The 19,947-nt window shown below is 42.5% G+C and overlaps 1 protein-coding gene across 5 annotated transcripts in view; it reads left to right on the top strand.

Moving 5' to 3' along the window:
- Positions 1–19,947, top strand: part of IQCK (IQ motif containing K) — a 130,770-nt gene that overhangs the window by 30,120 nt on the left and 80,703 nt on the right. For all 5 annotated transcript variants that reach the window (XR_007147744.1, XM_047838343.1, XM_047838341.1 and 2 more), the window contains 2 exons: positions 1,941–1,993; positions 2,129–2,206. Coding sequence is in view for 4 of the 5 variants with exons in the window: in XM_047838343.1 (XP_047694299.1) it covers positions 1,941–1,993; positions 2,129–2,206 (131 nt within the window). In the remaining variant the exon portion in view is untranslated. The remainder of the gene's footprint in view (positions 1–1,940; positions 1,994–2,128; positions 2,207–19,947) is intronic.

The raw sequence follows: 19,947 nt of genomic DNA, 5'->3' as shown, positions 1-19,947 counted from the left end.
AGCCTGCTTGGGATTCTCTTTTTCTCCGTCTCTCTCTGCCCCTCTCCCGTTTGCATGCACTCTTAAAATAAATAAATAAACTTTTAAAAAAAGATGTCAGAATTCTTGTAAATAAGCTCTTTCTTGCTTTGATGTTTGAGAGTTGAATGGTGAATTCATTCATTCATTTACTTACCACCCATTGATCACCTACTCCATGCAAGGCACTCAATTAAGCACTAAGAATATAAAGAAAAGAGACATGTGCCTTGTCCTCAAGAAGTTTATAGTTAAGTGGGGAAGATAGACATGCGGGCAAGTATTATGTTATGGTTATGTCTGAGGTGCTATGACAGAGTGGCAAATGAGGAACTGGGGGTGGGGGGCTGGAGAGTTTAAGCTGAGGAGGGTGAGAATGGTCAGAAAGTCTTCCTGGAGGCATCTAGGAGGACAAGTGGGGGTTAGCTGATTGGAGAAAAAAAGGAATCGGAGTTAAAACTTTTCCTGTTGTAAGCAATAAACAACCCAATATAAATTGGCTTAATCAAACAGAGACTAGGGATGCCTGAGTGGCTCAGTCAGTTAAGCTACTGACTTTGGCTCAGGTAATGATCTCACAGTCTGTGAGTTTGAGCCCTGCATCAGGCTGTGTACTGACAGCTCAGAGCTTGGAGCCTGCTTAGGATTCTGTCTCCCTCTCTCTCTTCCCCTCCCCCACTTATGCTCGCTCACTCACTCTGTCTCTCTCTCTGAAAAAATAAATAAGCATTTAAAAAAAAAATGAATATAGTGGCTCATGTACCTGAAAGGTCCAGGGAATTTGGGCTTTGGAATTTGGGTATAGCAGGATCTAGGGTCTAGTACAGTGTCATTAGAAATCTGCCATTGATGGTTTAGCCAATAGCATCTCCCTTCTTACTTGGTATATTACCCCAAATTTATTCATTTTCTTTGGAGTTGCTGTGCCCTTCAGGAGTGGCTGGACACAACTAATTATATTTGTAATGATCCTATTTCCAAATACAGTCACATTCTGAAGTTCTGGGAGTTAGGAGTTAAACGTATGAATTTGGGCCGAGGAGGACACACAGTTCAATCCACTACACCCTGTCTATCCTCCCTGTCTCGGATCTCCTGCTGGTACCTCCCACTGGCTGGACCCACCTAGTGAGTAAGGGAGCCTGGTGGAAGTGAACCATAAAATCAGCCTCCTGAGGCACAGAACTGGGTGGGAGAAGTGTAGACCTGGAGCCACTGTTGGGTGGACAACTGGCAGGGTCAGCCACACTGGCCAATGGCACCTGCATGCATGGCTTCCACATTGCAAGATGGTACCCAGACCCGAAGTAGTGCTGTTGGGAGGGTTCGAGTGGACTGGGAGAAAGCAGTAAGTAGAGTTACTCAGAATCAAGTTCCAGATTTAAATAAAATCCTTCTGTGACAATTCCAAAAGCATGTAGTAAGCCTCCTACTATGTGCACTGTCTTTTATTAGTCCCTGCTATCAGAAAATGTGCTAATCCAAAGATGACTGGAGAGGGGTGCCTAGGTGGCTCAGTTGGTTAAGCTTCTGACTTCAGCTCAGGCATGATCTCACAGTTCATGGGTTCCAGCGCCACGTCAGGCTCTGTGCTGACAGCTTAGAGCCTGGAGCTTGTTTCAGATTCTGTGTCTCTCTCTCTCTGCCTTTCCCCTGCTTGCACTCTGTCTCTCTCTCAAAAATAAATAAACATCAAAAAAATTAAAAACAAAAAACAAAAAAATAAAGATGACTGGAGAAAAGTCTTCAGAATTCTTTACATCACCCCAAGCTTGCAACTGTTTGTTGATGTACTTATAAACCTCATAAAAGACTCATGCATATTTCATCTAACCCAAAAAATCAATTAACCTCTCTTTGTCCTACTCAGACATGTGGACAAAGAGTATAATTTAATTCTCTCTTCTCTTTTTTCTCTTTAGAGGAAAAGAACAAAATTCATTGCCTGTGATTTTCTGACTGAGTGGTTATACAAGTAAGTTTTGCATGTGTTTGAATATTCAATGACCCTAAGGATTCAATAGTGTTCATTTGCAAGCAGAATAGCAACAATTGACTTGAATTTTTGCTTATTGTTTTCTTGTCAATCAAAATATGGCATCGCTACCAGTCAAAATCCAAAGAGGATAGGGGAGTCTTTCACGGAATTCTTCTCCATTCCATTTGTGGAGCAGTGGCTGAAGCATCAGTAAGTACCAACACAAGGCCTCAAATGATTTATTCCTATTTTAAGACTGTGTTAATGATAGTTTTCTCCAATCCAACTAACTCATGTAATCCATCTAGGACTCCAGGTCAGTTTTATTCGTGGTTCTTGTCTCTAACTATTTTCAGTCCAGGCTAAGAGCATCCTATCCGTGGTGATTATTCTAGAAGCACTTCAGAAATAAATCAGAAAAGTTAAAAAATTCTTATCCTAAGTAATTCATCTCTCCGTTCTCTCTCCTCATTCTTTCTCTTTTCCTCCCTTCTTCCCTGCCCCCTCTCAAGGTTATTATGTCTCAAGAAATAGGACTAAACTTTTTTAAATACTGATTTTTAGTTATATGGATCTATTCTACATTTAAAATATTAGAACATGACAGATAAATTTAAAATTCTCCTTGACCATCATATGAGTTCTTCTCTCCTCACAAAAGTAATCAGTTTAGTCTATAGTCCTTCCAGAGCTCTTAAGGTTGGTTAACCATGTAAAATTAGATTATATCATATAAAATTAGTAGTACTATTTGCTGTGAGTGATTTCTCATCAATGTAATGATGATGATGGCAAATAACATTTATTGAGTGCTTATATCATTGTTCTCAGCATTTAACACTAATGAACTAACTTGATCCTGGTAACAATGCCATTACCAGCCCTATTTTGCAGATGAGGAAATGCATGCATTATTTTGCAACTTGCTTTTGTTTGCTCTCAAATACATGCTTTTGAGATCTAGCCCTGTTGATTCAATCACACCTAATTCCTGCCTTTGATGGTGTTATAGTATATTTCATCTCTAGATTTGCATAATTCACTCATTCATACAATAAGTATTTATTGAGTACTACGATGCACCAAACATCATTCTAGGTGCTGGAGGTAAAGCACCTTCCTTGCCTTTATGGAATTTATATCCTAGTGGGGGATGACAGACAATGAACAAGTAAGTGCTATAGGGAAAAAGAAAGCAGAGAGGGGGAATGCAGAATATCGAAGGGGCTTAATTTTGCATAGGGTGGTCAGGAAGGATCTCACCTGAAAGATGACATTTAAGCAGTGGTCCACTATTTTAGATCATAGGTGGAAGAAAGGTCAATTTAGAGAAAATGATGTATATTTAACTTGTTGCTTTGAAATGTTTTCATGCCAGCCCTTTGTGAAAACAATGTAAGGAAACCAAGGCATTAGAAAATTAAGCAAGGCTTGTAAAACCTCATATTAAACAGAATGAAAGACCTTAAATTAGACCTTTAGCCCTTGAATATCACTTTTTTTTGTTTGTTTGTTTAGATATGCCCTTCTTGAGAATGCCAAGTTGAATAGACTCTTGACTGACTTTCTTAATTTGGAGAATTAAATATACCCCAGATTTTACCAGGGTTTTAAAAGATTTTTTTTAAGTACTCTCTGGGGATGCCTGGGTGACTCAGTCAGTCAAAGCGTCCGACTTCGGCTCAGGTCATGATCTCAGTCTGTGAGTTTGAGCCCCGCTTTGGGCTCAGTGCTGACAGCTTGGAGCCTAGAGCCTGCTTCTGATTCTGTCTCCCTCTCTCTCTGCTCCTCCCCTGCTCACGCTGTCTCTCTCTGTCTCTCAAAAATAAATAAATGTAAAAAAAAAATTTTTTTTTTATTTAAGAAAAAGTACTCTCTGCACCCAACAAAGGACTCAAACTCACAACCCTGAAATCAAGAGTCATATGCTGTACCAACTGAGCCAGCGGGGCACCCGTTATCAGTTTTTAAAAATCAGGGGCGCCTGGGTGGCTCGGGTGGTTAAGCATCTGACTTAGGCTCCGGTCATGATCTCACGGCTTGTGGGTTCCAGCCCCATGTCGGACTCTGTGCTGACAGCTCAGAGCCCAGAGCCTGCTTCAGATTCTGTCTCCCTCTCTCTCTGCCCCTCCCCCACTTGTGCTGTCTGTCTCCTTCAAAAGTAAATAAACATTAAAATAAAAATAAAAATCTGAGACTAGCAAAACATTGAAAGGAGAATGAATGATATTGGAAAACCGTATTTTTTTAATTAGCTTCCAAACCTGTGCCTGATTTTGCCCACTATGAAAATGGAAGGCCCATAATGTATTGAGTATAAATGATTAATAAGTGGAAGAGTTTGCATATATTTTTCTAAGACAAGGTTTTTTCAGTATCATTCTCCAAGTTATTGCTTTGCCTTGAAAATGAAGCATTTTCTCACTTCTGATAACCAATGAAAAAGAATCTTAAAGATATGAGAACTTCTCTAAATAAGAGTCCTCTCAAATCCCTAGTCATTTATTATAAAAATATCTTCTGGGGTGCTTGGGTGGGTCAGTCGGTTAAGTGTCTGACTTTGGCTCAGGTCATGATCTCACTGTTCGTGGGTTCGAACCTCACATCAGGGTCTGTGCTGACAGCTCAGAGGCTGGAGCCTGCGTCAGAGTCTGTGTCTCCTTCTTTCTCTGCCCGCCCCCCCCCCCCCCCCCGCTTGCGTTCTGTCTCTCTCTCTCTGTCAAAAATAAACATTAAAAATTTTTTAAAAATATATCTTAATTTAAAATGGTTGCTCACGTCCTCTGGCAACTCATAAAAATACACTAAGAAGTAGCAAAACTGACCATTTGACTTTAACTCCACAAGAACAGAAATATAAGAGCTCTCTCCTAACTGGCATTTGTATCCTCTATTTCTGTAACCTTTCAAAGAGATGCCAAGAAGTGTGATAAAACTTTAAATTATATTAATCTACTTTGATGCAATAAGTATTTTATTGAACACCTACCAAGTGCAATGCACAGAGCCTGGTATTGTGGAATAAATAGAGATGAATAAAATATGGGCTCTGGCTTTGGGAGTAAGAGAGACATATTTACAACTAAGTATAGTTTCTGTAGCAAGTATTCTAATACAGATGCTAAAGCACTGAAGGGAAATGGGGCAGCACAAGACCATTCACAGACCCTCCTGACAGGCCTGGAGCCAGCCCAGTTTGGGCAGCAGCCAAGCTGGTTGGTGCCCACATTTGGTCTTGAGAGGGAAGGACTCAGGTCTTGTATCTTTCTCAAAGATACCAGAAGAGTCAGAGAGATAAGTAAGAACCAATGTTCTTAAAGAGAATGAGAGCAGGAGCTGGAAACAATATCTAATCCAGGTTTTTTGAACCTTAGCACTATTGACATTTAGCACCAGATAATTCTCTGATGTGGGGCTGGCCTGTGCATTGTGGAATGTTCAGCAGCTTCTCTGGCCTCCATCTACTAGATGCCAATAGCACCTCCCTAAAGCCATCACCATCAAGAATATATTCAGACACTAGCAAATATCAGGGGCATGAGGGATCGAGTAGGGCAGGGAGACAACAAAATAGCCTCTGGTTGAGAACCTCTGACCTAATCCAGTGGTTTTCTACCCTGGCTGTGCGTTAAAGTCATTTGGGGAGTTTTTGTTGCCTGGCTTCCCCAAGACCTATTAAATCAGACCTCTTAATTCAGGGTACAGCCCATGTATTGGTTTGTTTGTTTGTTTGTTTGTTTTTAATAGCTTCCTGGGTGATTCTAATATATACCCAGAGTTGAGACCTCATCCATAGAGCAGAAGAAATACTGTGTTCAAATAAATAATATAATTATATTATACTATTAATAAAAAGTATACTTGAAGTAGTAAATAGTATAATTTCGCCATTCCTCTGCTAAGCACTTTTACACATATTATCTCATTTAATCTTAGTGCCAACACTAAGATGTAGGTCCCAAAACTGAAAGGAGCCGGAAGTTGCAAACAAAGTAAGGTTGGTCTTGGGCAAATATGGGGATTGTTGGGGGCAAAATAAATGGGCATTTTGAGTAGGGCTTAAGGGTACAGATTGGAGGAAGATGAATTTTGAGGGTAGACTTTGTCAAAGTTTTCTAAAGGAAGCAAAATATAAACTAGCACTTCCAGCAGTTCTGGGCTGAGGTTAAGAACATGAGCTCTGGGGACAGACAAACCAGTGTTCAAATGTCTCCTCTACCAGCTTACTAGTTGTATGACCCCGGGTAAGTGTTTTAGCTTCTCTTACTGTGTAACAAATTACCCCAGCACTTAGTGGCCTGGAACAGTAAACACTTGTTAAATTCTCACAGTTTCTGTGGATCAGGAATTGAGGTGCATGCTGCTCAGCTGGGTGGTTCTGTTTCAAGGTGTCTCATAGGCTACAGTCAAGACGTCTCGGGGGCTGTAGTCTTCTGAAGACGTGACTGAGCCTACAGGAGCCACTTTCAAGTTGGTTTACCCACACGGTACCACACGGTGCCACACCCACCCACAGGCTGAAGGCCTCCGTTTTTCTCCACACGGACCTTTCCATGGACTGCTCAGTGTCCTCACCACATGGTAACTGGCCTCTTCCAGGGTGAGAGACTCGAGACCAAGAAGGAAGCTGCAGTGCCTCTTGTGACCCAACTTGGGAAGCCAAACACCTGCACCTTCCACCACATTCTGTTCATTAGAAGTGAGTCACTAAGTCCAGCTCATGTACCACATGCAAGGGAAGTGTGATTAGGCTCCACCTTTTGAAAGAAGGAGTATCAAACCACACGTGGACATATTTTAAAAGCACCCCTGCAGGTCACTCTCTAGGCCTGTATCTCCTCGTTAGTGAAATGTGATTGATGATCATGAAGGTGCGGTGAAATGATGCACCTACACATGAAATCGTGAACAGGCCCAGTCTGGAGCAACATGTGCCTTCCTAGTGGCCACTGTTGCCATCAGAGGACACCGTGGACTTTAGACGAGACATACAGCAGAAAAGGGTACTCATGGCCAAAGGCAGGAAGGTGGGAGAAGGCAGGACTTGGTCCAGGCACAGGAAACCAGCATAGCTGACTCATAGAGCATGCCGACATATAGGGAGGGGATAGGAGATAAGGCTGGAAGGGAGTCAGGGGATGGATTTTGGTTTAGTGTAAAACCATCAAGTTTGGGCATTATTCCATAAGCACGAGAGAGTATTAAAAGATTTTGGAGCAGAGGCATACTGTGAGCGAGCTGCTTTGGCAGGATAACTCCCAAGAGTGCAGCGGACCACCTGGTCCAGCCCTAAGATCTTGAACTGGGACAACAGGAATGGAAAGGAGGACCCTGTGATAGGTCCAGTGGGTGGATGGCACAGGATGATGAGTTTGGGGGTGAAGAAATGTGCCTGAAAAGGGGAGATTTGCTGGGCGAATGGAAGCCCATGATAGAAGCAAAGAGACGTGGCTGGAAAATCAGGCTCAAGGGTAAAGATGAGGATTTCTGTCTTGCGCACATTGAGATTGAGGCGTCCATATTGGAAATATCGGTCTGAAGCTCAGAAGTGGAGTCTGGAGAGAAACATTGATTTTGGAATCAAGATCCCCATGTCAAATGTACAGCTACAGCTGAACTTTGGAGGGCCCCAGAGTTGGTCCAAGGGTTCAATGAAGGAGGCACTTACTCTAAGTCATGTGGTTGGCAATGGTGACCATGCCTTGTCTTGTCTGCAAAGCAAATCATTGTTTCCACTTAGGTTATGTTGAGTTGTTCAGTGGGGAGGGAGTAGGGTACATTAGTTTTCTCTTGCTGCTATAACAAATTACCACAAAGTTTTTAACCAATGCAAAAGTTATTATTGTACAGTTTGGAAGTCAAAAGCCTGACATGGGTGTCCCTGGGCTAAAATCAAGGTGTTGGCAGGGCTGCATTCTTTCATGGAGGAAAATGTGTTGTCTCTCTAGGGGAGAACACATTTTCTTGCCTTTTGCAGCTTCTAGATGCTGCCTATATTGGCTGGTGGTGACTTCCTCCATCTTCAGAGCCAGCAATGTTACATATCTCTGATCCTGTCTCCTTAGTCACATTTCTCTGACTCTCTTTTGCCTCCCTCTTTGTTAGGTTACATTGGCTCACCCAGATAATTCAGAATATTCTCCCCATCTCAAGGTCTTTAATTTAATCACATCTGCACAGTCCTTTTTGCCATTGTAACATAACATAGGTTATAGGAATTATGATTCTTTCATGTTTGGGTGCCATTTTTCTGCCTACCTCAAAGAGTAATGGAGAATATGGGAAAATTGGAAGTCCCTCACTGGTAGGGATCACCTACATTTTCTTGGGGATCACTGTCATTTTGAAATGGTATTATGGGTTTTGCGAAAATGATACATGCTCAGAGAAAAAAGTAAAAGTATGAAGAAAAAGGTACAAATCACCTAAGAGCCTGCCTCTCAGATGTAACCATTGTTGACATTTTAGTGAACTTCTTTTCAGAGACTTCTATGTGCATATATACACATATATTAGGTATAAGAAGATGTATGTCTTCTTCCGAGACCAGAACTACAAGTAAGAGGAAATTTGGGGTGAAGCGGAAAAACTGAGCAAGTTCATGGTGGGTCCTGTCATCCTGATTGTTCATTTAGGTGTAGAGGCATCTGCTGTGAGGGAGGCCCAGGCAGGTTCTGGAGGCTTGTGGGGGAGGAAAGGGGGTGTGCAGCAGCTGCTGTGGTGAAATCGGTAGGGAATCAACTAGGGATAAATAGGGATGGCCCAGCTGATGGCCTGAATTTGTGGTGCATGTAAACAGCCTGCTTATGTGATTATCACCAGCAACCCTCTGCAACCCTGGAAAGGGGGTGGAGAAAACAGATGGTTGGGTAAAATCAGGGCTGAAGACTAGCAAAGCTAATATTAAGTGGAAAGTCTAGACTGGACCTAGGGGATCTTAAATAAAGGGGAAGCATCATTAACTTTTCTAAGAATAATATCTTTTTTTTTCAAAAGCTACCATATTTTTTGAATTATGTTAACAATTTAACCACCAATTTTAAGAAAGAGAAAGAAATACTACATTATGTGTTCACTTTAGAAGTGAGAAACATACCAAACTTGGAGACACTAAAATGGGGTTCATGTGGTTTTTGAAATTTCAATAGGTAGATTTTATTTGGATCATGATTCAAAGGAAAAATAAAAAGAAAAATTAGGAGGCAATTGGAAATTTGAATACTTAATAAATAGTTAATGATATAGGGGCACCTGGGTGGCTCAGTCGGTTAAGCGTCTGACTTCAGCTCAGGTCACGATCTCCCCGACTGTGAGTTCAAGCCCCGCGTCGGGCTCTGTGCTGATGGCTCAGAGCCTGGAGCCTGTTTCAGATTCTGTGTCTCCCTCTCTCTGCCCCTCCCCCGTTCATGCTCTGTCTCTCTCTGTCTCAAAAATAAATAAACGTTAAAAAAATTTAAAAAAATAAATAAATAGTTAATGATATAGGGGCACCTGGGTGGCTCAGTCAGTTAAGCGTCCGACTTCGGCTCAGGTCATGATCTCACTGTTTATGGGTTTGAGACCTGCATTGGGCTCTGTGCTGACAGCTCAAAGCCTGGAGCCTGCTTCAGATTCTGTCTCCATCTCTCTGACCCTCCATTGCTCATGCTCTGTCTGTCTCTCTCTCAAATATAAAAAACAAAATATTAAAAAAAATTTTTTTTGAATAGTTGATGATGTAAAGAATTATTCTTTTATTTAAGGTATGATAATTTCATAGTCACAATAAAAAAGTTACTGCTTTTTAGAGAAACATGCTAAAATATTTATGAATGAAATATGAAATGGTATGGTGTCTCTGGGAGGGTTGGGAGCGGGGAGTTACATTGAATAACTGACATGCAGAACAGTAGAATTGAAGCTGGCTGATGGTGACGTGGGTTCATTTTTGTTTTCTTGTCTACTTTTTTATATCTTTGAAATTTTCCATAATAAAAAATTAAAAGGAAAAGAAACAATGAGATTTTTCAAAGCTCCTCATGACCACTTGAATGATGGATGAGCCATGGGCAAGGAGGTATTTATTGACTGGCTGTCAGCCGGGAGGGTTGGGGGCTGTTCTCCACTGGAGTTTGCTGGAGTGACAGACAGTGGAGGAGACTAAGTTTTCATGTGATCATGGTGAGAAACTCAAATGGCATGGAAGGAAAATGGCCCTGGGGCAAGGCGAGAGTAGCAGGTGTGGGACATGTGAAAAGCCTAGTGCTGGAGAGGCCTTGGTCACCCTTCCTGAGACCTGACTCTGAATGCGCATGACTCACCAACCAGTTCCCTTACCTCAGCCTCATTCTCCCTTCACATTCTCCTCTGATGCCAAACCCACTTCTCCCCAGCAACAATGAAAGGAGGATTTACATGATCAGAGCCTTGGGCTTGCCCTAAAGAACATGGTTCTACTAGTACTTTTTCTTACAATAAATACTTTTTTTGTAGAACATGGTAAATCTTTTAGGCTTTGCAGGCTGTATATGGCCTGCAAATTGCTGATCCAGTTACTTCAACTCCACCATTGTAGCAGGAAAGCAGTCATAGACAGTATGTGAATAAACAGACATGGCTAGATTCTAGTACAACTTTACTTACACAAATAGGTGATGGGCCACATTTGACCCATGGGCTATAGTTTGCTGAGCCCTGTTCTAGATACCAAGAACGTTCTCAAATCCTAGTTTTGCATAAGAGCTAAAAACAATTAAATGAGCGTGAGTGAGAAAGATGGAAGGTTGGATAAGGTTACGATCAGAGCAGAAATTTGGAAAATTGAGATATGAGAGTCTTCAGGGAATCTGAAGCCCATTCTAAGATGTGACCATTCTATTGAGTGATGGACATAAGGGAAGATGGGAGTCATGGAGTCACGTGGATTGGAGGCCATGGTGTTGGAGGTGTCATCAGTATGAATAATGAAGTATCTGAAAAGGCCGGTGGGGGATGGGTTGGGGAAGATGACAGCACGTCAAATCCTGGAGCTGTCGAGGGTGGTGTAGGAATATCCTAGAGGACAAAGAAGTGGCAGGAGTTGAAGTGTAGGAGTTAGAACTTGGACTCTGGGGGCGCCTGGGTGGCTCAGTCGGTTGATCGTCTGACTTCATCTCGGGTCATGATCTCACAGTCTGTGAGTTCGAGCCCCGCGTCGGGCTCTGTGCTGACAGCTCAGGGCCTGGAGCCTGTTTCGGATTCTGGGTCTCCCTTTCTCTGACCCTCCCCCGTTCATGCTCTGTCTCTCTCTGTCTCAAAAATAAATAAACGTTAAAAAAAAAAAAAAAAAAAGAACTTGGACTCTGGATTCACAACTCTGCCTTCCAAACCAAGCTTCACCATTTCCAGTTGTGTGACTCTGGATGAAGATGACTTAACTGCTCTCAGCCTCAGATTTTCCATCTGTAAAATGGTCTTTCAAGTAAACAAAGCTAGTTTCTTACCTAAGAGGAATTCTAGTGCCAACCATTAAGGGGATACCATTTTTCCAGTACTGGTATGTTTATGAATAGGTGTGTTCCAGCTATTTAAAAGTAGTTATTTATTTGTTCATTTATTTAGCTGATGTTTATTGAATGCTCAAATGTGCTCTAAAATTATAGAGCACAGATGTATTCATAAGCTGGTTGGCTACCGTTTATTGGATACTTTGTACCATGGAAATATAACACAGAGAAACATGGTACCTGTCTTCATGGATAGTCTTTGTGTATAGTTGGATTACAAAATGCATGTACTTAATTTATACTAGTTCAATGACATGCCTTTGGGGGAAAGAGAGAGAAATAAAAAACCAAGCTGTTCCCCCTTGCCATTCCACTCTATAGGCAAAAGCATAAATAGGGCACATGACTCAGCTCTTTCCTTAGTTGTTCCCAGTGTTATGTGCCCTTCATAACATGGGCAGCTCATAAGACAACTACATGCTTCTGTTTGTATGTCTGCCTACCCACATAACTACCTGCCAACCAAGCATTTATATAGTATGTACTCGGGTACTATTCTGAACAGTTGATAAATATTAACCTAATTTAACTTGTATGACAACCCTACAGAGTAGGAAATGTTATTGTCCCCGTTGTAGTAGTCAGGCTATTTTAGACTGAGTTGCAATCATAAACAATACTGAAATACTCAGTAACAGTTTACTTCTTGCTCATACAAAGACTGACACAGTTTAGACAGCCCTTTTATTTATAGCTATCTGGAACATAATGATTTTTGAGGTCACTAAAGCAAAGGAAGAAAAGAGTAGAGGAGGCATTTTAGTTCTTAACCTTCTCAGCCTAGAATGTTCTTAACCTTCTCCCGTCTCCTGACAGAGCCTGACTCCAAGCCAACTGCAAGGGAGGCTGAGATCCATAAGGGACACTGGATATTCCACGAGTACTGGCTGTCCCAGCGACAGCCATATTTCAGAGAAAAAACTGAGGCGCAGAGATGACTTACCTGCCCAAGGTCAGAAGCTAGCAAACAACAAGACAGGATTGAACCCAGGCAACCTGGCTCCTGAGTCCATGCCTTTAAGAACCTGCCTCTTAGATCACCTGCTACTTAGAGTGATCGGTGCTAAGACAGGGAGAACACTGGCTATGTGACATTGATTGAAGGATGCCGTGAAGGGGAAATTTTGACTAGATGTGATTTTCATCTTATGTGCTGATTTCAGAGTACAGCTGTGGTAGAAGATAGAACTCCTCTTTATATTATGTGTGTGTTAGCATTTATTGCCTCAGAGAATCCTATCTACCAGCCAGGGGAACCATCTAAAATGTGAGTTTGGCTTTATTTCAACGTTCTTGGTAAGACAAATTCTACCAAGCCCAGCTGTCTTTGTTGCGTGATGTCATTATGTTGTCAGATCACAGCTGGTAGGTTGGGATCATTTGTCACGGATGGCTGCCAATCACTTTTCACATAAATGACAGGCCCTTCTCCTACAGGTTCCCCATAATTTAGCATACTCTTCACTCTGTCCATGCGTTCTCAGTTACCCATTTCTTTTCCATAACTTTTTTTCCAAGTAACTGCATTTTTTGTAGCTATTTTATATAGACATTGACAACCCTTAAATTTTTTTCTTAGGTATGGGAAACCTGTGTGGCTCAGACAGTTAAGCGTCTGACTCTTGGTTTCAGCTCAGATCATGATGTCACAGTTCATGGGTTCGAGCCCCGTGTCAGGATCTGTGCTGACCGCACAAAGCCTGCTTGAGATTCTCTTTCTCTCCTCTCTCTGCCCCTGCCCGCCTCAAAATAAATAAATAAACATTAAAAAATATTTTTTCTTAGGTTTATAAAGATAACTAAGATTTATCACAAAGAAAATAAACATATTTGTTAAATAAACTATACAGTGAAAAGGAAATGTTTAAAATCAAGGATAATCATAGAATTAAATAACTCTACATGTAAAAATCTTTCAAAAGGATGTTTCACTCCAAAGTCAGGAACACGGCTTTTATTTTGTCTTCTAAATTATTTTGTAGCTCTCATATTGTCTACAGAGTTACTTTAAGAATTAAAAACAATTACAAAACTAAAGGGTATTTATTCTACTTTTCAAAAAAATTTTTAAAGTTTATTTGAGAGACATAGGGAGAGAGTGGGGAGGGGCAAAAAGAAAGTGAGAGAGAGGGAATCCCAAGCAGGCTCTGTGCTATTAGCAGAGCCTGATGCGTGGCTCGATCTCACAAAACATGAGATCATGACCGGAGCCGAAATCAAGAGTCAGACACTTAACCGACTGAGCCACCCAGGCACCTCTATTCTACTTCTTTTTATTCCATTTCTTGCTTCCTGTGGTAGACATTTATGTTTTTCCCCACCCTGCATTGATTTCCTCTTCCTCCTCTGGGTACAGAACTCCATGTGACACTGAGAGGATCACGTTTCTCCTGTTCTCAGTCCATGTGGACAGTGAGCTGATTCCCCCTCTGGCTCTGGGTTGAGGATGTGACCCAGGCCTCGCCAGTCAGACCATTGAATCCCCGACTACTGTAGTTGCTCCCAAATTGTTTGAATCACCAATAACCCCAAGATATTTTTAGGAAGCAACCAGGAAGCTCTTTTCCTTTAGACTTACTTTAGACTTTCTCTTTTCCTCTAGACTTGGAGCTTTGAAGTCATAAGCCTTGAGCTGCTGAGGGCAAGCACCTAAAGAGGTTGTGCCCGAGATAATAGTGGAACTGAGAGGTGTCCGGAGCCTGAGTTTCTATGGCATTGTTTTGGGCCTCTCTATCTGGCCATGCCTAAAGCTGACTCTATCCCTTCCCTCTTAGTTAATCCTTTTTTTTTTAATTATTTTTTTTTGCTTAAGCCAGTTTGAGTTAGGTTTCTTTCTTTTTAAGTTTTATCTATCTTATTTTATTATGTTTGAGAGAGCATGCACAAGTGGGGGAGGGGCAGCGAGAGAGAGAGAGAGAGAGAGAGAGAGAGAGAGAGAGAGAGAGAGAATCCCAAGCAGGCTCTCTGCTGTCAGTGAAGAGCCTGAAGCAGGGCTACAACCCATGAACCATGAGATCATGACCTAAGCCGAAATCAAGAGTTGGACACTTAACTGACTGTGTCACCCAGATGCCCTGAGGTAGGTTTCTATTACTTGCAAATGAAAGAGTCCTGATACGTGCTCTGACATGGTATTGCCCCAACTAGCCTCCAGTATTCAAACTTAGCTTTGTCTAGGTTCTGTTGCGAAACAACCCTCAAATCTCAGTGCGTTACAATGTCAAATGTTTCTTCTTCCCCCTTTTTTATGTTAGCTGCATATCACTTTTGGCTCAGCTCCATGTCCCTTTTCATTCTGGGACCCAGGCTGAAGGAACAATCCCCTCCCTCCCTCTCATGGCAGAGAGAGAAGGGCAATGGCCCATCTACGCAGTGGCAAACCTTACTTCTGCTCACGTTTCATTGGCCGATACAAGTCCATGGCCAAGCCAAATAGCAGTGCTATAGGGAGGTTGACACCACCCCCGGCAGAGACTGCAAGGCATATGGCAGAGCAGAGATATACAATTCTTTTTTTCCAGGGAAAAGAGTAATAACTGGGACCAATAACACAATGTGCTACATGCTCTCATGAGAGCTTAATGAGGGTGTTTCCTTCCCTACCTTTCAACAGCGGTGGGTTACATCATATCTTCTGATGCCTTTCCTCCTATTTATGAATCTGGCATCATCCTCTTTTTTGTTATAATAGAGTCGTGACTCAACCAGCCAATCGGAAACAAGGAAATTATTTGCTATCATATTGAGAACAAAAAAAGTTTCACTTTTATTTTGACCAAAAGGAATTGGTCAGATACATTTGCAAAAAGAAATCACTACACAAGCACAAGGAACAAAAGTGCCCTGCTGTCTATCTGGTCCCATGTCTCAGGGGAGAAGGCTCATGAAAGACATCATTAAAGCTGAGACCTTCAATGAAACAAAGATTGTGTTTTAGAAAAGCTTGCTTTGAGTGAAATGTCTTTTCAACAAATTTCAGCCCGTGGACAAAAAAAAGAAAAAGAAAAAAAATCTACAATACTTTCATGTCGATGAAAGGTATCTTATGACCAAAAGCTGAGGTGAAAACAAAAGTGTCACCGTGCCATTTGAGGACAAGCACCAGCCATTCGTATGATGGTCTGTTTGCAAGAAGGTTAATAATCTGAAGGAAAATGTTCGTGCCTTCTAAATGGCACAGGAAACAGCATGCATGTTGCACTAAGGATCATAATTAAAAGGTGGCATGGCAGTAAATTTGCTGTCGTGTCCTGTTGAAAGGAAAAAAATCTTTTAATTTTATTTTGTCTTATAGATGGGTAACTTCAGAGGCTAGGAGCCTCATGAGGATAATAAATCAACTTTGCTCTTTATATTAGCATTTGTCTTCAAATAGGAAGGAAGGAGAGCTGTTTCCTGAATTCAGGACACGCTGGGATGCATAAATCCGCTATGTGCTTCTTTCTCGCTGGAGGTTTGGCATGTGGGTAGCCCTTTTCTCTGCGGCACACAGTCCTGCTTCCTTCCTTTCTTCCTGTTGTTTCTAGGTGACTCTTTGGTAACAAGCCCAGACAGCCTGTTGGAGGCAGCATGGGTTCCAGCCTGAGCTCTGCCATTTATTAGTTGGGGTATTAGTTTCCCATAGCTGCTTAATAAATTACCACAAAACTGATGGCTCAAAACAACACAGGTGTCGTCTCTTACAGTTCTCGGGGCTAGAAGTGTAAAACCAATTCCTTCCAGAGCCTCTAGAGGAGGATTTGTTTTCTCGCCTTCTCTGGTTTCTGGAGGCTGCCTGTACTCTGGAGGGCCCATGGCCCCTTCTTTGCCTCACTCTGACCTCTGGTGTCCATCATCACAGCTACTCCTGTGGTGCCATCTGCGGCTGCATCCCTGTCACAAAGATCCTTGGGACTACATCATTGGCCCACCTAGATAATCTGGGATAATCTCAAAATCCTTTCCTTCTACAAAGTCCCTTTTGCCATATAAGGGGACGTATCCATTCAAGAGTCTGGGGATTGAATGAGGACATCTTGGGGAACTGTTATATAGCCTGCCATAGTCGGGCAACCTGGAAATAATCCGTTCACCAGCCGTGCTCCTCTCTCCTGTTACTTGGGGATGACATTGCAGGGTTGCCGTGAGGTCTAAGATGGTATCAGAGAAATTGTCACAAGCAACAGAAATTTAAAGGCTACTTAAGGAAAAGGGTATATACTGAAAGAAAAAAAAAGATTACTCACAAACGTGAAGGAAAAGGCAAGGACCTGGCCTTAGAAAGCAGGTGTGGTGATCCAGGAATCATAGACCCATGTTTTCTAGACAACAGTGCCGGGAAGAATACTATAGTCTCTGCCGGTCCACTCAAGATTCACATTCTAGGGAAACCACATCTGTTTGGCTAAGCTTGGCTGTCAGGTACACCCCTCGGTTACTGGAGGGTGAGGTGCTGTGACCCACGTTCCCCACCCCCCAGCACAGGGAGGTGGAACTGTCAAAGCAAAATCTGAGGGCTGATAGATACCACAAGAAGGGGCAGGGTCTGTTGAGCAGATGAAAATTAAAGACATCCATTGCCGAGGGCTCATAGGAGGTCTCCAAAGAATGATCGCTTTTATTGTGTCCTTAATCTGAGAATGGCAGTCACTACTTTAGTGGTATGAAACGTGGAGGGCAGAATAACCAAGCAAGAGAAGGACCAAATCTGCTCCGCCACTGATAAATCCTGACATTAAAGAAAGTTCTCTGTTTTCTTATCTATAATAATATGCATTCATTCAAAAACACTTACTGAGGGGCGCCTGGGTGGCGCAGTTGGTTAGGCGTCCTACTTCAGCCAGGTCACGATCTCGTGGTCCGTGAGTTCGAGCCCCGCATCGGGCTCTGGGCTGATGGCTCAGAGCCTGGAGCCTGTTTCTGATTCTGTGTCTCCCTCTCTCTCTGCCCCTCGCCCGTTCATGCTCTGTCTCTCTCTGTCCCAAAAATAAATAAACGTTGAAAAAAAACAAAAACAAAAACACTTACTGAATGCCTATTCTTTTCCAGGTACTTTTCTCGGTACCGTAGATAGAGTGGAGAACAAGAGAAAGTCTTGGCCCCCATAGAGTTTACATTTTAGTATAAAGACAATCAATAACTAAGCTAACAGATAAGCATATTGCATAATGTAAAGAAGACCCAAGTGCTCTGAGGAAAAATGAAGCAGCGTAAGTGGATAGAGCATCCCAGGGCAGGGGTGAGAGCTGCCGGTGTTTAGAGAAGCCAGGGAAGGTGCACTTCTTTAAACAGGAAACATTTGCACAGGGGTCTGTAAGCCAAGCTTACAAAGATCAGAAGGAGGAGTATCCAGGTGGAGAGAACAGCCACTCTGAAGGCCCTTGAGAGAGGGAACAGACTTGGCTAGTGAGACGAGGAGATGAGGGAGGCCAAAGCCGGGTGGACAGTGAAGCCAGAACAGTGGGCTAGGTGGTGCCCAGGTTGGGTGGGCCTTTGGGTACCATGGTAAAGATTAACTTTTTTCCTCTGAGTGTGATAGAAAACTATCAGAGGGTTTTTAGGAGAAGATCGAGGGAATCTGATTTATCTTTTACAAAAGATCACTATGGGGGCACTTGGGTTGTTCAGTTGGGGTTAAGGTCCGACTCTTGATTTCTGCTCAGGTCATGATCTCATGGTTTGTGAGATCCAGCCCAGGTCCAGCTCTGTGCTGGCAGCGTGGAGCCTGCTTGGGATTCTCTCTCTCTCTCTCTCTCTCTCTCTCTCTCTCTCTCTCTGCCCCTCCCCCCCCAAAATAAATAAATACACATTTAAAAATAAATAAATAAATAAGAAGATTACTCTGGTGGCTAGCGGGGAAGTTGACTTCAGTCACCTCTAACAATGCAAGTGGTCAGTGGGGAGGCTACTGTAGGCAGGAGATAATGGCAGCTCAGAGTTCAGGAGGCACGAAGAGGTTGTATTTGGGATATTTTGATGTTGGAACCAAGACTTGTTGATGGATTGAATGTGTGGTGAGAGAGAAGTCAAACATGGCTTGGAGATTTCAGGCCTGAGCAACTGGCTGAATGAGGAGCCAGTTACTGAAATGGAGTGGCAGAAATTAGAGTTCTGTTTTGAAAATTTAACGGCTTTATGGATAAATCCCAAGTTTTGGGGAGTAAAAATATGAAGCTTTCTTTTTATTTTTTCCCCACTAACTGACCCACTGTATCACGGTGGGTCTCCCTTCTGTCTGGGAGGCAGCCATTTAAATAACTTTTTGGCCGAATTCCCTAACTTCCTGGTCACTCTGTTTTTAGATGGTCTCATTTCACTGTTTGAATTCATCCTGTTTAGTTTTAAATCTTTAGTTCTCAGTCTCATCCTGGATGTAAACCTCGTCTTCTCCCCTTTCCCTAGCTCCAGCCATGCTGTCAATGACTCGAGGGTCCCTGAACTTGGAAGGTGGACACATTGCCTCTCTATTTTCATTACCCTTTAACTGAAATTTAGCCTCACTTTTAATTATGAGCATGGGCAATGAGCTTCAGAAGAGTCCATGGTACCTGTGTCTTGGTCACTAATAGTGATCATATTTTTTTACATCCCGATACAGTAGTTGCAATGGTCTTGAAATATCGTTTACACATGTCACTTCTTCTAAATTACAGCAGTTAATTGACATGCCATTAGCTCTTCCTATTTACTGCATACTCTAGAAACACATATGTTATTATGTCACCTCCTGGTTTTGTTTTGTTCTTTATTTATTTTGAGAGAGAGAGAGAGAGAGCACATGTGCACACATAAGCAGGGAAGGGGCTGAGAGAGAGAATCCCAAGCAGGCTCCATGCCATCAGTGCAGAGCCCATTAGGGGCTGGAACTCAGGAACTGCAAGATCATGACCTGAGCCAAAATCAAGAGTTGGACACTTAACTGACTGAGCCACCCAGGTGACCCACCACCTGTTTTTGGTCTTTTTTTTTAGTATTTTGAAAACTGTATTCCAGTATAATTGGTTTGCTTTGAAATCTTATATATTTACTTTCATATTTTAAAAAAAGTATTATTTGGGGGGGGGGGGTTGGCGATGTGCCTGGATGGCTCAGTAACTTGAGTGTCCTACTCTTGGTTTCAGCTCAGGCCATGATCCCAGGGTCGTTGGAGTGAGCCCCATGTCAGAGTTTGGAGCCTGCTTGAGATTCTCGCACCTCCCTCTGCCTGCCCCCTCGCCCTCGCCACTTGTGTACTCTCTCCCTCTCTCTCTCTCAAATTAAAAAAATATATGTTATTTAGAAAAGAAATCCAAACTGCCAGTGTAAAAAGGGATCTATGACACAAACCAAGTTAAGATCCCCTGCCAGAGATTTGGAAGCCATGAAGAGGGAGGTGGTCTGCTCTTCTGATACACCCACCCTTGCTCAGGCTCACTCTCTGGAGGGGGAAAAGGGATATTGGGAAGGAGG

This window comes from Prionailurus viverrinus, chromosome E3, assembly GCF_022837055.1.
Source record: "Prionailurus viverrinus isolate Anna chromosome E3, UM_Priviv_1.0, whole genome shotgun sequence".
Classification (NCBI taxonomy): Eukaryota; Metazoa; Chordata; class Mammalia; order Carnivora; family Felidae; genus Prionailurus; species Prionailurus viverrinus.
The sequence above is the reverse complement of the archived record's forward strand: the minus strand, read 5'-3'. Positions and strand labels throughout refer to the sequence as shown.